This window comes from Arachis hypogaea, chromosome 1, assembly GCF_003086295.3.
Source record: "Arachis hypogaea cultivar Tifrunner chromosome 1, arahy.Tifrunner.gnm2.J5K5, whole genome shotgun sequence".
NCBI classification, from domain to species: domain Eukaryota; kingdom Viridiplantae; phylum Streptophyta; class Magnoliopsida; order Fabales; family Fabaceae; genus Arachis; species Arachis hypogaea.
The window spans coordinates 111,881,529-111,899,511 of record NC_092036.1 but is presented as its reverse complement, the minus strand read 5'-3'; the positions used below and the strand labels follow the sequence as shown (position 1 = coordinate 111,899,511).

Below are 17,983 nucleotides of genomic sequence, written 5' to 3'. Positions count from 1 at the left end.
AACCCTACATACAGCTTGCCATGGAAGGAGTCTTGCGTGCTTGAAGAAGAAGACAGTAGGAAAGCAGAGGTTCAGAAGATAGAGCATCTCCAAAACCTCAACCTGTTCCCCATTACTGCAAAACAAGTATTTATTTCATGTTCTTTTGCTTTTTACAATCAACCCTGATAATTATTGATATCCTGACTAAGAGTTACAAGATAACCATAACTTGCTTCAAGCCGACAATCTCCGTGGGATCGACCCTTACTCCCGTAAGGTATTACTTGAACGACCCAGTGCACTTGCTGGTTAGTTGTGCGGAATTACAAAAGTGTGATTGCAATTTCTTGTACCAGCCAACAAGTCGGACGTAGCAGCCCAGTCTAGATCAGCAAATCTCGTCTGAGATCGACATATCTGTTTTAGGTAACCCTTAGAACAGTTTCATAAAATAATTTGGGCAATCTGCCTATTATTTGGAGCTGATAACCAACGCATTAATTAATTTCAAGCTTTTTACCATAAGCATCCATAACTAGTAAAATCCTGAGGCTATTTACAATTCATAGGTAAAAGTTCATTAAGGCAAATCAAGAATAGATAATTAAAAGGGGCATCACCTGCACGTGAAGATCAAGGAGATGAAGATTAGTAATAACTGCCCTAACATTACTCTCTCTAGCAGAAGTAAATTCCTGCATGTCCCACAATATTTGGATTGAAATAATAGACTGTGAGGCCTATTCCATCTTCCCTTCAGGTACGTTAGCCAAATACAGCATATGGATCCCAACCTCGTAAATCAATCACATATGATTTTATTTTATTATAAAAATAACGAAAACTTAATTTGATTTTGAAATTAATTCATATGGAAGGAATTTATATCTTTAAGATACATAATATTGTTACTAATAAATAGATTAATTTTTTGAATGTCATAGACTGAGACTGAGATATTTTAGGTTTTGACGTTCACCTTATCCTTATTGAAACACACAAAGGATCATATGGATGCATTGTCTTTGAGTTCGAATTCTTGCAAGTTTAAATTTGAGTTCAAAAACCGTTTAATTGTCTTAGCATATGTGAAAGAAGGGAGTTTGAGACTAGTTTTCATATAATTTTACTTGCAGAAGATTATGTTTTTGAAATTGAATTCTCAAAAGTTCATATTTGACTTGCAAAATCCTTTAACTGTACTAGCTTATATGATAATTTTGAGTGAAAGTTGGCTTATTACACAAGATGAAAGGTTTTCTTTTTTGGTTAACTATATGCAATGTTCTGTTTATTTTGTAACTAATAAGTTATATGTATATTGTAACTATTATTATTGTTGAAGCTAAGTAGAAAATAAGTGATGTTGTTAAAGAGTAAAGTGAGGCATTGACTAAGCTACATTTTTAGTATCATGTGATTTACATTTTATGTTTATTGTTTATGATAGTGAGCTTTGAAATTCAGTTTGGCATTTAGGAATCGGAGATAAGTGCCTCAGAACAAGGTATTTTTATATTGCATAAGGTAAAACCAAAGGTTTATATAAAACTTTAGTTTTGATTTCTTTTTTCAACAAATGAATTATACTGTCACAAAAAATATAACTTTCTTGTTACTTTTATTATTGATGTATCCACCCTAAACATTATATTTTCATAGATGGATAGCGAAAATGTCGAAGATACAAATTTTGAATATACAACGAATGTCATACACAATTCAGAATTTCAAGTACATCAAATCACTACTACTGACCTATATCATCCTGAACCAATATAAATCTTGACTCATGTAAGGAAAGAGTTAGAAAAGAGACAAAATATCTGTGTCACAACTCTTTCGTGGGTTATAGTTCATGCGTTGTATTTTTCGAAATTATTATCACAATATAGGCCTAGGCAAATTAATGACGACAACTTGAAAAGAGAAATTAGGCGTACTCAGTTAATGACACGGTTACTGAAGTCTAAAAAATGCCGAGATGTCTATGTATAGATCCTAAAGCATTTAGGCAGTTATGTGAAAAGTTAAGAGAAATTGGTAGAGTAAAAGATTCAACTTACTCTACGGTTGAAGAGCAAGTCGCAAAATTCCTACATATTAATGTTAAAACTAGAACCATGTCTTCCTTCTTCCACCGCTCCGGGAAGACAGTTAGTCGTCACTTTCACAATGTCCTACATGCTATTCTATCCTTAGAGGGAGAGTTCTTCAAGCAACTATCTGGTGAGAATGCTTCTCAAGAAATATTTAATAATAGTCGATTCTATCCCTTTTTTAAGGTACTAACTCTTTTAACTTAGTGACATTTATGTATTTGTCAATGAAATAATTATAAAGGTCTTATGTTAATATGTCAATTTATCTTCTAAAAAAGAATTGTATTGGAGCCATAGATGGAATTCATAGTCATGTGAAGATACCAAGGGTAGACACCCTTCATTTTCGTGGAAGAAAAGATCACCCCACAAAGTATTTTAGCCACCCTTGGGATTGATATGAAATTCACTTGTGTGTTGTTTGGTTGGGAAGAAACCGCCTTTGACTCAAAAAATTTTAAACATGCTTTAAGTAGGGAATATTCACTTCGAATTCTTAAAGGTCTGTGATAGTGTAATTTATGAAATCGTCTACATAAAGTTTAATTCATAGTCACAGTATGTTATAATTTAATATCCGTATGCAACTGTTGTAGGAAATTTTATCTAGGCAATGCTAAATTTATGCTAAAGTCTAGGATATTTACACCATATAAATGTGTTCAGTATCACTTGAAAGAGTATTTAGTGCGTGAGCCACAAAATCCTAAAGAATTATTCAACCATAGGCATTCTTCATTAAGAAATGTCATTGAAAGATGTTTCGGAGTTCTAAAGAAAAGATTCCCAATTATAGCTGACAACATTGAACCTTATTATTCATTTGAAACTATGAGAGACAATTTTTTGACATGTTGTATACTACATAACTTTTTGATGGGTGTCGATGTTGATCAGTCTATAATTAATGTAGTTGATCGAGAATTGCTACAAGAACGCAATATAGATAGATCATAATTAAATTAACCACGTGATGAGGAATATAAACATGAAACATTGTTACGAGATAACATTGCAGCTGAAATGTGGAATGTGTATCGAACATTATGAGTGATCACATGTTTCAACATATATGAATATGTATCTACATGTGTAGTTTACACTCAGAATTGTTTGATTGGATTTTTTAAAAGATTGTTACAGGTTAGATAATGTCAAATAAAAAAAAATAAAACAACAGAAGCTAATCAACCTTCTAAAGTCAATTTAAGATGGTCTGATAATATACATGAAGTAAATGTGTATAGATGACTCCAGCTATATGTAGAATTAATTTTTTTAAAGTAGGCATATGCTGATGACTATAACTATGAAGAATTACCCTTTTTGAAACTGGTGTGTGGTGATAAAATATTATTTTCCTGGAGTCCTAGTCATTGTTACTCTTTTGATGTTTTGTTATATGTTTATAAAAAGGGAAAATTCCACTCCCCTCCCCCTGTGAGATGTTAAAATGACACTCCTCTCCCCTCTATTTTATAAATGTACATTCCCCTCCCTTTTAACTTTTAAGAAACCTCCTCTTTAATCTATTTTAAACTTTTTGTGTTAACTTTATCCATTTTTTAAGAAAAAATAAATTATTTTTTGAAAAAATATCCATTAACAAAAATTTTTATTTTTTATCATTAAATTTTACTTACCAAAATACCCTTTAATAAATTATTTTTTATTAATTAAATTGTATTTTTATTAAAATACTTTTAAAAAAATTAATAATTAAATTATTTTTTTTTAAGATATCTATCCTTCAATAATTTTTTAATTATTAAATTTTGATTTTACCAAAATTTTTATGAACAATTATTTTTATATTTTACTATTAATTTTTTGATATCAATATATATTATTTTAACATTAAATGAAAAAATTTTACCACTGTTAATATATATAACAATTAATATATATTGATATTGAAAAATAATCTTACTAAAATTTTTTATTTAATGTTAAAATAATATATGTAAATATCAAAAAATTAATAGTAAAATATAAAAAAATCGTTAACGAAAATTTTGGTAAAATTATAATTTAATAATTAAAAAATTATTGAAGGATATTTTAGAAAAAAAATAATATAATTATTAAATTTTTTAAAAAATACAATTTAATCAATAAAAAATAATTTATTAAAAAATATTTTAGTAAAAAAATATAATAATAAAAAATAAAATTTTTGTTAATGGGTATTTTTTTAAAAATAATTTATTTTTTCTTAAAAAATGGATAAAGTTAACATTAGTTAACACAAAAAGTTTAAAATGGATTAAAGAAAAGATTTTTTAAAAGTTAGAAGGGAAGAGAATGTACATTTATAAAATAGAGGGGAGGGGAGTGTCATTTTAACATCTCGCAGGGGAGGAGAGTGGAATTTTCCCTTATAAAAATTGTATATGGGTTTTTGTCGCATTATCAAAAAAGAAATGCTAGCCACTTCTTATGTTAATATTTTATTTTGTAAAAACGATTAGTGAAAATTTTTCTCAAATATGATTAAAGAGATTAATGAGGTAACCTATGAGTAATTTTTATTATTCTTTTATGAAATCATTTATTTGTATATGTTTAAGAAATAATGATACATCTTTTTGTTTATGACATTTAAAAGACAATAGAAAAGAATAACTTCAAACAAATATTATTGTTAACAAAGATAATATGTTAAAATCTTAAAATATAATTTGGATGACTTTTTTTATTAGAAATATGACTTGAATACATTAATAAATTATAATTTATATATAATATAAGTAAGGGTATTAATGTAATTTTAATCTGGTATAATTTTCTCTCTTCTTACTTTTTCTTCCATCCAAATAAAAGAAAAATTTCCTCCTATTTTCTTTCCATCTATTTTCTCTTCATCCAAACAACACAAAAAAAATTACTTTTTTTTCATTTTCTTTTCTGTATTTTCTTTTCTCTTATTTTCTATCTTACATCCAAACAATGCCTTAATTTCTAAATAAAAAAATTAATCTTTTATATTTTCAATATATTAAATTGTTAAAAGTATTGTATTTATTTAACTATTAAGAGTATTATTACTTAGTAGACATGCTATTAAGAAGCTCTATCACTACTCTTTTCATAAAATCTCAATTATAATAAATATAATTTATTTGCTATTAAGTAATTATAAAATTTTATCCAAAAATTTATTTTAATACATTATTCACCCAAAAAAAGCTATATCTTTCTTTTACTTTTGTAATTCCAATTCGTGATTATTAGCAAATAATAATAATGAGAAAAGTACTGTTGTGAAAAAAAATATAAAAAATATTAAACAGTTATCGTTGTTTTCATATGCAGCAAGCAAACTAAGAAAATATTAATGCCAAAACATAATGTTAAGCTGTAACTTTACTTTCTCTTCCGTTATGAGTGTTTCAAGAAAAACATCTCAAGGAATGAACCCAGCACTTCAAAAAACAAAACAATTAGTACATTCATCCGTTTACCTAACCTACATATAACATATCTCTGAAAACTATATAATTTGAAGGGGAAGAACATTGTTTTCGATGCAATAATCTATTTGATTTTGATCTCTACAAGTGTAATGGCTCCACATGATGAAGTGAGATTTCATGTTAGGGTCATGGTTCAATGAAGGTTGAGTGTAGTTATAGACCTATGACTACAAAGAGCAATAATAAACTCAAACCATTAAACACCATTTGCAGTTCTTTCAGATTGTTGTGTCAATTTTTCAAGCTCGGTGGAGCTGCTGTCCGTCCCTTTGTACCGATACCACTGTGAACATATCAGAAAGTAGCCCAAATTAACAACTTCTATAGCAGCAATGATGCAATAGAAGTTATCCAACCTCCCCTTGTTCAGATCCTCCGGCAGCCAATTCCCAGTTGCAGATCTTGCGGTGATTTGGTGGACGGTCGAAATCAGCAAAGTACTCAAATAACTTGACCCTGCATGGCCGCAGTAGTAAAGAGAGCCTGCCATGCTTCTCATGTTTTCAGGAAACTGTTTGTAGTAAAATTCGACTTGTGCAACGGACATAAATGCCTCGGCTAAACCAGCCAATGCCAGCTGAGGAATCAGCCACATACCTGACATTGATGAAATCACACCTTTTCTCGTTTCAATTCCAAGTGGTTCGGTCAGAGCCAGATTTCTCCGGTGCCGTTCAACCTTCGCAGACACTAGCATGCTGATTATAGAGAAAAAAATGCCAGTGCCCATCCTCTGGAGGAGTGTGATGCCACTCTCTCTTCGGGTGAGCTTCTGAAGCAAAGGCATGACTTTTCTGTCATAGAGAGGTAACCATATTGCCACGGTAATCATCAGGAAGACATAATAGGATGCAGCTGGGATCATGAAATTGCTACTCCCAATACGCCTGTCAGATATAAGGGCTTGGAACACTACAACAGTGTGCTGTTGGACAATAACAACAAAGTATAAAATTGATGAAACCCAGATTGGTAACACTCTCAACAAGCATTTGACCTCCTCCACTTGCTGCATACTGCAAAGACTCCAGGGATCAGCAGCAGATCCATTGGGATTTAGTTGATCTTGAGGAGTCATAATTGCTGCTTTGTCGAGGAACCTGTTAATGTACGCCACCCAGTGAACATGTCAGACCATCAATCATATTTGTTAATCATGGTAGGAATTCTTTGTGCCATTTACCTGAATTGATATGTATAGGGAAGCTTAGAATTCACTGATTTTGGAGGCAAGTAGTTGAAGAGGGAAGGATATAGATATTCTGATAGCTTCAGCTTCCTTTTCTTAGCTGCGACCACTATAACTTGCACTATACTAGTCAGAGGACTCCCACTTGGTTTAACTTTTACATACATATTCGAACCCAAAAAGAAGATTACAGAAGATAACAACATCAACGCAGCGGGAATTCCCAGACCCACTGCCCAGCTAACATTTGACTGTATATAGACAATAATTGTTAAGGATATCATTTGAGCAATGGTAAAAGTGAAAAAGTACCAATTGAAGAAGCTATTGATCCCTTTCTTCCCAGAATCTGTATTAGGATTAAACTGATCAGCCCCAAACGCCAAGTTACATGGTCTTATCCCCGCAGCTCCTATCAACAATAATCCAAGACCAGTCTTTAGAAATGTCATTTGCCCCTCTGTTGGGCCTTTGCATGTGGTGTTCTCTTCGCAATGAGGTGGATGCAGCTTCTCAATTGCTGCTGTCAGTTGTATTACTAATAAACCCTGTATTACCCAGGGGAATCTAGGAATTAGTTGCACAAATTGATAAGTTTATTTTCTTAGCAAAATGGAATCATGCGGTGATGATCTCGAATGTTTCTCAATATCATTGGTATTTCCGAATTCCGATATCCCTAACTGTATTTTGATGCTGATAAACAAATGGAATGGAACATAATGGTTAGGGCAAGAGGCAAAATAATATACCAGAAATGAAGCCACCGTGCAGAATCCTAGAGTCTTGTAGCGGCCAAAATAGGTGTCAGAGCAGAAAGCTCCAATTATCGTAGCAAAGTTGGTGCTGCCATTGAAGATGTTGATAATATTTGTAGCTGTGATGTTTTCTAAATTGAATACTGTAGTGAGATAGACCAAGAGATTGGACAATGTACCAATAGCTCCTAGCTTCTCAAAAATCTCATTCCCTGTGAGTTACACAAACAAGTAATTCAAGAGAAAAAAAAACTAATCCGGACAGAACAAAGTATCATGGAAGCATTTAAGAACACAAAGATTCCACTTGCAATCTCATTCACCTATTATGAAGGGCATGACCTTCCACCCTCTATAGTTAATCTTAGGTTCGTCATCTGTTCCGCTATTTTCGTTCTTAAGCAAGATTTCCTCTTCATTATCCACAGCCTCTCTCGATGTCCTGCTCTCTCCAATATGATGCATGATCGGATGCTTCAAGCGGCCAACCTTGACAAAATGAAACCAATCCGAAGTATCATCACCCCATCTACCCAAAAACTCACTCTCTATTGCTCATTTGCAGATCTAGTCCTCAATCTATGGCAAATTTAAGTCAAAGGTTTAAACATTTTCTCCATTATTCCCTTTTTTGTTCTGATCTCATTGAATGGTCATAGTTTCAACACACTAGAAATTCATTTGCAACCTAACCCGCCTCACAACAAAGACAAATTAAAAAATATCTGTTGCATTCACAAACAAACAGAAAAGAAGCAAACCAAGATCACAACAAAAGTTTGTTACAGAGTTGTTGCAAGTCCCTATTCCCCTCTTAAGGCTTACATTGTACAAAATGCTGTTTCAGAATTAAAGGAAGCCAAAAAAATCCCACAAAAAGGATCAAAATTTGGTAGAGAAACAAGTCAACTCAGCACATCTTAACAGGATACGAATATGTCCAAGTAAACATACGCAAAATTGAAACCCGGAAATGAAAGTGACTAGAAAATAATAATAATTTCAGATTGGAGCAGTAACGGAAACTAAATATGAATAGAAATTACCCGAAATGAGAGAGGGTGGGAGCTGTTAGTTCATGCCGTTGAGGAACAAGACGGACTCACAGGCTTCGAAGTTCGAACTGTGAGCTCCAACACTTGACGCAAAGAGAGAGAGATTAGGGGGATGCGTGTCCCGTTTTTGCCGTGTAGATTAATCAAAGATTTTATTTATTTTTTTGTTATAATGTCAAAATGTCCATAATGAGGGTTATGAAAATAAATAAATAACAATAATAAGTCATTGCTACTATGATGAAGCCATTGTTTTCTTCACATTATACTTTAGGAAACATTTCAAATGCACCATTTGATTTATCGGTGATCTTAATTATAAAAAATATATATAATATATATTAATTAAAATCAACGATTAAAATAATTGATACATTATTTCTCTCTAATGCACTTAAAATATTTTCTATATTTTACAGTTTACACAATTAATATTAGTGTATATTCACTACTTAATATGTTTTTGGATTAAAATTTGTAAACAAAAATTTGTATTAAATTAATTTTTATAAATTTAATTTTAATAAAAAATAAGTTGGTATTAATAAAATTTATTTTCGATACTTTTATATTAAAATAAATTATAAAAAAATAAATATTATTTGAATTACGTTATTTAAAATTCCGTTTAAATAAAAAAATATTAAAAAACTTATAAATTTATATAATTTAAAATTATTTTTTAACACTCTTTTATTATATTTTTTATTATAAATTTTCAGTATTTTTTTTAGTCTTTTTTTTGTATTTAACTTGGTGAGTTAATACTCAAAATAGTTTTTTAAATTTGACTTTTAAATCAATTTGTCCTTCCAATTTTTAATTGACTCAAATTGTATCATAACGTGGCTTAAGTTAGCCCTTTCATCCAACTTTGTCATCATGTAGTTCCTTTTCGTTAATGTATAGCTTTAGTTCCTCCTTGTAAACTCCCATATATTCTTTTAAAATGTTCTTCTAAATCTCATAATGGTTGATCGTTCACTGCAGCTCCTCAGTCAATTCTTGTTCGAACTCCCGCCTCTCATCCGCCATTCTCCATAACTAGTTGGATTCGATCTCCACAGAGCTCTTCTCGTTCTAGAGTCGAAGAATCATGGCCATGGCCTTTTTGGCAAAGGAGGCAGCCATAATGCGCTCCTTCTCGAGGTCGGACCAAACGATATTAGCCTTCCGACGTTCTATCTTAACCAATCTTTTGAGAGAGATTACGTCAAACACGTCGTCTTCATTAACAATTAAGTTCTCGATCTCCAATGCTTCTACTGCCTCTCTTGGAAAGAGAAATGGCAGTGATGGAAAGGAATTTAGTGGGTCAATTTTGGCGATAATGAACTTGAGAGGTTTTAGAAAAATGTCGTTATCGAGGATGATACGGTATTAAGATACCGTCGAAATCTCAAAAGAAGCAAAAGTGATTCTTAAAAATTAACGTCTGAATTTCACATTGAAATATGATGCATTTGAATTTGGTTTTGTTCAGTTATGTGGATTGGTTGCCTTGGATTATTTATTCTACTTTTCTATATAATCAGTATTGGAATTAGAACTGAATCAGATAAAAAAGTTGGTTGGAAATTAGAAGTGAATATGCCGAGAAGGTTGAGGAGACGCGAGAAGCAGGAGAGGAAGACATAGCCGCATTCGAGTTCGATGAGAAAGCTAAAGGCGGGAGCAAAAGTCATGACGGTGGAATCAGCCCAAAAGTCAGCATCTGAGGTTGAATTGAGTGAATCGTGACGCAATAACCATATTGAAGAGGAAGATGGTGGTGTGTGAGGAACATGACGAAGGATCAAGTGGCAGATGAAGAGAGAGGAAAAATTAAATATGTCACGTCATTTTTTTAGTGATAGAGTCGGATGAAAGGGCCAACTTGAGTTATGTCTTAATTTTTTTGGTATAATTTGAGTCAATTAAAAATTAGAGGGCCAAATTAATTTAGGAGTCAAATTTCAGTGGTCATTTTGAGTATTAACTTTTAATTTAGAATTTCTATTGAAATCAATAATTTATATTATAAAAAATATCAATAGTAAATAAAGTACATATTAATTCAAGAACACATGGTTAAAAATAGGGTAAGTCATGCATTCTAAACACAAGGACAAAAATAACGTTTTAAATTCAATTATTATCTTAAATCAAAAGTTTGTCGGACAAAGGGCTTGTTTGTGTGAGTTTTTAAAAAAAGATCTTTTTCGAGTTATCTTTTTTTAAAAGATCTTATGAAAAAGTAAAAGTAATTTTATGTTTGGATATCTCATGCAAAAAAATCTTTTTATTTATCAATTATGTTTGGGTAATAACAATATAAAAGTACTTTTTTGTTTATTTATTACATAAAAAACATCTTTTTTTAGGGAAAAAACATCTTTTAAAAAAAGATGTAAATTACAGCTTCTCAAAAAAGATGTTTTTCTGATTTTTCTAGTGCTTTTACTTTTACTACTAAAAATTTACCAAACACGCTAAAAAATAAAAAAAAAGATCTTTTTTCATTAAAAAAAGATCTTATTTTGTTAAAATAATAGCGCCCAAACAAGTACTCATCTCACTCTGCCAAAACCCATAAATTAAGGAGTGCAGCTTAGCGGATTTTTTTTATTATAATAATATCAAATTTTTAGCCCAACTAATTTTTTTTTAATGAATTACACAAATCAATCCGACCATCTTTAATAAATATTGTCTTAATACAAACTTTCTAATATATTTATTCCTAGCATAATATTAAATATTCTTGATCTTTTAATTTAATCCAAAAAATCTACATAAAATTTTACGAAAGTGTGTACTCAATCTACTAGCAAAATTGTGTTAGGTACAATGCTAACGACTTCAAACACAGTAACTCGACATACTTCAATATTGCACTGTCGAACAAATTTTTTAAACTATAAACTCAAACTCAATACTATACTTTTCTAAAGATAACATGTTTCTTTATTATTATTTATTATTAGGATAAAATATTATTTTGATTCCTAATATTTAAATTAAGTTATAATTTTGTCTATAATATTTAAAATATCTTATTTTTATTTTAAAGATTTTATTTCATTTTATTTTAGTTCTCTAATTAAAACTAAATATTTTTTTTCAAAAATACTCTTTCTTTCATTATAATTTTTTTATAAATAGCAACAAAAATCATTATTATAATGATTATAGTGATTGTTATAGTTATTTGAGAACAAAAATGATAGAATAATAAAAAATAATAATAATAAAATAAAAAATTAAAAAAAATATTTTGATCAAAAACTAAAATAGAACAAAATAAAATATTTGAGATAAAATAAAATATTTTAAATATTTAAAATAAAATTAAAAATTAACTTAAATGTTAGAAAATAAATAGTAACGTACCCTTATTATTATTATTAAGGATTAATTATTCTATTAGTTTTATCAAAATTTTTGGTTAAATCTTTATAATTTAAATGTCTATATTTAAATTCATATACTATATTAAAATTTTTAATTAGATCATCTCTAACTATTTTTTGTTAATTTTTTTTAAATATTTGTATAAGTATTTAAAGTAGGATAAATTATAAAATATTTTAAAAACAAATATTTTAGAATTATTGTATTTTTTAAAGTAACAATTAATAAGAATTTAATTATAAATTTTTATTTATTATAATAATTTAATTATAAATTTTTAAATTTTAACAATCTAACTAAAAATATAGTTAAATCATAAAAACTAATAAAATAATTAAATTTTATTAATATTATTTGATGGATCATTTTTTTATTTTGAAGTTTTGGTAAAAAAATTAGGCCAGAAAATTTTAGTTCAAAAAAACACAATAGCCAGAACAGTACTAACCAAGTCCAGAGCATCGTCCCTCACTTAACTCTCTAACAACTCAATGGACAAAAAAAAAACTCTCTAACAACTTCTTTTCCTAATCTAAAATAACATCATAGATTCAACAAACACAAACAATTATAAAAAAGAATGGTTCTAAGAAGAGTAGAAAAAATATAAAAAATATTCAATTTGAAAACAACCCTTTTCTTGACAAATTTGAAAAGGAGCTTGCGGCAGAATTAGAAGTTATTCATGAATAAGAAGAAATTTTTTGACTTTAAAAGTCGCTACAAAAATGGATAGTAGATAGAGATTGGAATACTAATTTTTATCATATCAAAACTTTGATTAGAAGGAGTAAAAATAAAATTCTCAAGTTGAGGGATGGAATGGGTAATTGGTGCGATGAACCAAAAGCTTTAAAAGAAATGGTTTTAGTTTTTTTTTTAAAGAACTTTATAGAAATGAAGAGAATGAAGAAACTTTTATCTATACAACTGGTTCCTACTCTGAGATGGGGGCCGATCATAGAGCTGGTATGGATGTGATCTCTTTGAGAGAAGAAATTAAAAATTTCGTTTTTCAGATGGGCTCTTTGAAAACTCCTAGTGAGAATGGATATCTGTCTCTATTTTATAAAGAGCATTGATCTCTTATTTAAGATTCGGTGGTCTCATTCCTCACTAATGTGTGGAGAACTCCTTCCAAGATCAAGGATATTAATCAAACTTTGATTGTCTTAATCTCTAAAATTTAGCAACCGCGATAGATATCATAGTTCCGTCTCATTGCTCTCTGTAATATTATATATAAAGCTTTGGCTAAAATATTAGTGGAAAGAATCAAGCCCACCATGGTGAACCATATTGTCCCAAATCAATCCAGATTTGTGGAAGGGCATATGATTCTTAATAATATTATCATTTCCAAGGAAATGGTTCATAAGATGAGAAAAATGAAGGAAAAAAAATGCTTCATAGCAATTAAGACTGATTTCAAAAAGACATAAATCGGTTAAGTTGAAATTTTGTATCAAGATATTTGACTGAGTTTGGAATCCCTAATCACATGAACACTGTTATCAAGGAATGCATGTCTTCTATTTCGTATAGTATTCTTTGGAATGGGTGCAAAGTTGATAGATTCTTGATACTTATAGATGAAAACATGTAATTGAGCATCAAACTCTCACCAGATGTATTTGCACTCTATTCGCTCAAGTGTTTAGGGTTGACTCTCTCAATTCTCCTCTATTTCATACTTTCTAAGATTTGTTTTTTTTTCTAACAATCAACAAATATTTCATGCATGCATACATATATCATGAGGTCTTTTCATAGGTTGTAATGGGGCTAGGGTTAAGGTTGGATGCATATTTGGTCAAGTGAGCTTAAAATTTGAATCTTTGATAAACTTAGACTTCCCACCTAACCTATGACATCCTATACAATTTCAAAGCTAGCCTAACTACCCATTTTTCACCTTTTAACATACTCATGCATTTTCTTTTTCATTTCATAACACTTATGCATTGATCTTATTGAGCTTCACTTTGCTTTGGGGCATTTTGTCCCCTTCTTATTTTTTCTTTTTCTTCTTTTTCTTTCTTTTTCTATATTGTTTTTTTCTTTTCTTTTTCTTTTTCTCATTTTCCCTTTTTTTTTTCTTTTCTATATACAAGAACATCAATGCATAAGGTTTTACATTTGATCAATATATGAGTATGTACCCAACTCTCAATATTTTCAACAAAATACAAAATACACCCTTTTATTCACCCAATGTCCCAAGATTCCCACACTTGAATGATACTCACATACACTTGCCTAAGCTAATCAAAGATCCAAATAAGGACTTTTATTGTTTTCCGCTTTAAGGCTTGTAATATGCTAAATTAAGAACAAGTGGGTTAATCGTAGGCTCAAAGTTGGCTAACAATGGAAGATAAAAGGTAAGGCTTTTTGGGTAAGTAAGCTAAATGAAATGATGGCCTCAATCATATAAATGCATGAATACAAGGAATAATGGACATAAAGAATCAAACAAATCAAAGATTACAATCATAGAAAGAGAATAATGCACACAAGAAGGAAAAATAAGTGGTTATAAGATGTAACCACACCATTAGGCTCAAATCTCACTTGCTTGTGTTCTTAGCTCAAAAACATGATCCACAAGATATATAATTCAAGCAAGTTTAATGAAAAATTTTCACTCAAATCAATTGGTGCCCTATAGATAGAAATCTTGAAAATTTTCATTATTTTGACTAAGCTTATTGTGTATACATATGCAAAAATTAAGAGAATGCAAGTAAAAATCCTAAAAACCTAAAATGAAATGCAAAAGTGTTGGGATTAGAAATTTGTCACCCAAAATCGCCGAACGGTCGGACGACCTCCCCACACTTAAAAGTTTGCACCGTCCTCGGTGCACTCAAAGATGAGCAAGGGGGTACGGCGACTCTCCGGATTGCTACGTGTTCTTAGTCTTGCTTCCGTTATTGCTTGTGGTGCATCATTTATGAAAAACAAAAATATAACACTATAAGATGAGAAGATATAAAAGCAAGAAAGCATACTTTGTTGGAATGAGGTAAATCACTAGAATTGAGTGAGTGAATTAGTGTGACATTAGTGACAAATAAGTGTGTGAATTCTAAATTAGGCGGTTTAGAACACACATTAGCATAAAAAGTTATGTCACCAAAGAAGCATGCACTTTACTCATTCTAGTATGCTTGAGATGCTTTAAGTAAACTTGTAAGGTAAAACAAGCATTAAAGAAGCATGAAAGAATTCAAGTTAAAGCCTATGGATGCATATGATCATGAAACACAATGCATTAAGGTAAATGCACAACATCATCTATCAAGAGGTTGCCTAATCAAGGAAAAGGATTCAAATCACATGATGGCTAGCTACAACATGCAATTCAAAAGAGTTATAAGCTCGAAGGCAATTCTCATCACTTGGTATTCTAAAAAGGTAAGCATGAAAAACTCAAAACCAAGTAGCAAAATATAATCTCAATCATAAAATCCAACAAATATTATCTAAAAAAAATAGTCATGCTAAAATAGCATTTAGGCAATAAGGAGGTAGCAATGCGTAGTAAACAAGATCAATAAGCCAACACTTATGATGAAAATGGAGAAAATAAAATGAAAACTAAACTAAAGCTATCTAACAAACTAACTAACTAACTAATTAACTAACTAAAATAAACGGTTATCCATGGTGTTTGGAAGTGTTGGATGAAGGGTAGAAAAAGGGAAGAAGAAAGAGGAAGGAAAGAAATGGAAAGAGGAGAAGAAAAGAGAAGTGGATGGAAGAAAGGACATCCACGCGTACGCACGCATGGCGCGCGCGCGTCGATGGCTTATTTCGAGAGTGGCGCGTACGCGTCATGTGCGCGAGCGCGCAAATAGGTTTGTGCCAAAGGCCCAATTTCCGCACAGTGCAGGCCTAACTCTCGGGTCAAGGTATGGAAGGTGGAACTTCTCAATCCACGCGTACGCGTGCATGGCGCGCTCGCGTGGATGGTCCAAAACGCTTGATGCACGTGTACGCACGCAGTGCACGTTCGCGTGGATGGTGCTCTGTTTTTCAAAAATTTTTTCTATGTTTTTGCACCAATCCAAGCATTCTAAACCTCCAAGCAACTACCAAAACACCCTAAAACTTTATTTAACATGATAAAATACTAATTAAACTCAACCAACTAATCTAAACATGAAATTAAACTAGTTCTACCAATATGTACAAAAGAGAAAATGAAAGGATTTTACCATGGTGGGGTGTCTCCCACCTAGCACTTTTATTTATTGTCCTTAAGTTGGACTTATGGGGAGCTCCTCATCAAGGTGGCTTGTGCTTGTATTCATCTTGGAACTTTCACCAATGCTTGGTTCTCCATTGTGCCCCAAGATTTCTTATGGATTGAGCCAAGTGTTGATGGAGTTCTTCACAAGCTTGGGGCTCCCAAAGTTGATCCTTTTCTTGTAATCCGGGATCCCACACTTTATTTTCACACCCGTCTTGAAGTTGATTATCATTATTAGTCCATCCGGGTGGTAAGTAAGATGAATTCTCTATATAGTGGCCAACAATCCTCCTAGACCCATCTATTTGAGCACTACTCCAACCTTTATATCTCATGTTTGATGCATCAACCATAATGAGCCTTGATTTGCAACGCCAACCACAAAACCTTTTCCGCTTACGCTTCATCCCACAAAGCATCCTAAGTTGACCATCCGTTTCAAGCAAACCATATTCAAGTGGGATAATAAAACTAATAGAAATGAATTTCACCCACTCAAATGAAGGTGTAGATGGCAACCTAGGCAAAGATGCTTCCAAAGATCTTGACAAAGCGTATTCCACTCCCATCTTTCTACTTCTAAGGACTTCCACCTCTTCACAAGATTTCTCTAATTCAATCATTTATTCATTAATACTATCTAAGCCTTTTCCCTTAAGTAAACTATAATTGGGAGGGTGAAAGAAGTTTACCTCCACAATATTTTCAAATGCATCGGGAGAAGGTTCTTCAAGTCCAAAGGATTCCCTACCACTAGGACTTGATGCTTGCTCTTCATTGCCATGGGAACTCAATTCTTGCTCTATCCCATCCAAGCCTTCATATGGAATATGCCTTGGAAGGTGTGCACTTTCCTCCCTAGCATCAATTTCAATCATCTTGGAGGGGTTTTCTTCAACTCTATGTTCCCATGGAAGCTCCGCATCTCCTAAGTCTTCTACTACTTCTTCCTTGTCTTCAACAATTAAAGCTTCCTCCAATTGTTCCAATACAAAGCAACTTCCTTCATTTCCCACCGGGATTTTCAATCTCTCCTTCATTCTATGTTCTTCATTCGATTCTCCACATGTAGCCATGGGAGTTCCTTGAGTGTTCAAGCATTGGGAGGCTAATTGATTTGTTACCGCATCCAAGGCGGCTATGAAATTTTGCACATCCCTTTTCATCTTTTCTTGCCCTTGAACAAGAACACCAAGGGTTTCATTCATTAGAGATTGGGGTGGGTGGAAGGGTTCATCAAATTGGGGGAAGGGTTCATAGTAGGAAGGTGGTTCTTCTTGGTAGAGTTGTGGTGGTTCTATGTTTTCCACTCTTTCCACTTGTTGCACAACACACTCCATGGTTGCTTGAAATTGATCCAATGCTTCCTTGAGATGATCCCTTGACTCTTGTTCCTCTTGGATAATATGATTAGGATCATGTGGCTCTTGGATCAATGGATATGAGTATTCTTCCATGAGAGGTTGTGGTGGAAAGTAGTATTCATCTTGTGGTTGAAAATTTTCATATATTGGAGGTGGTTCATCTTGGTAATAATATGGAGGAGGTGGCTCTTGAAAATATTGATATTGTGGTGGTTCCATATATGGCTCATATGGCTCAAAAGTTGGTTGGTGTGATGGATATGGATTAGGGTCATATGAAGGTGGTTGGTAAGAAGGGGCTTGTGAGTATGGTTGAGAATTATGTTGAGGGTATGGATCATAGGCATATGGTGGTGGTTCTTGAAAGTCACAAGGAGATTCACCATAGCCATTTGATTGGTATGCA

At 31.8% G+C, this 17,983-nt stretch overlaps 1 protein-coding gene across 1 annotated transcript; it reads right to left on the bottom strand.

The window, feature by feature from the left end:
• Positions 1-5,432: 5,432 nt before the first annotated feature.
• On the bottom strand, positions 5,433-8,785 carry LOC112710626 (protein NRT1/ PTR FAMILY 2.11). The gene is made up of 5 exons (XM_025762936.3): positions 8,554-8,785; positions 7,831-7,996; positions 7,502-7,719; positions 6,744-7,297; positions 5,433-6,660 (listed from the first exon to the last, which is right to left on the bottom strand). Exons 2-5 carry the CDS (start codon positions 7,970-7,972, stop codon positions 5,757-5,759), a joined length of 1,818 nt encoding a protein of 605 aa, XP_025618721.1. The 5' UTR covers positions 7,973-7,996; positions 8,554-8,785; the 3' UTR covers positions 5,433-5,756.
• Between the last annotated feature and the right edge of the window lie 9,198 nt (positions 8,786-17,983).

Bases quoted from the DNA above. Each gene is read 5' to 3' on its own strand.
- LOC112710626 (XM_025762936.3), bottom strand. From the start codon at position 7,972: ATGCATCATATTGGAGAGAGCAGGACATCGAGAGAGGCTGTGGATAAT. The intron at 7,720-7,830 runs GTGAATGAGATT...TGTAACTCACAG, and splicing joins GGTCATGCCCTTCATAATAG to GGAATGAGATTTTTGAGAAG. The intron at 7,298-7,501 runs GTATATTATTTT...TGGGTAATACAG, and splicing joins GCACGGTGGCTTCATTTCTG to GGTTTATTAGTAATACAACT.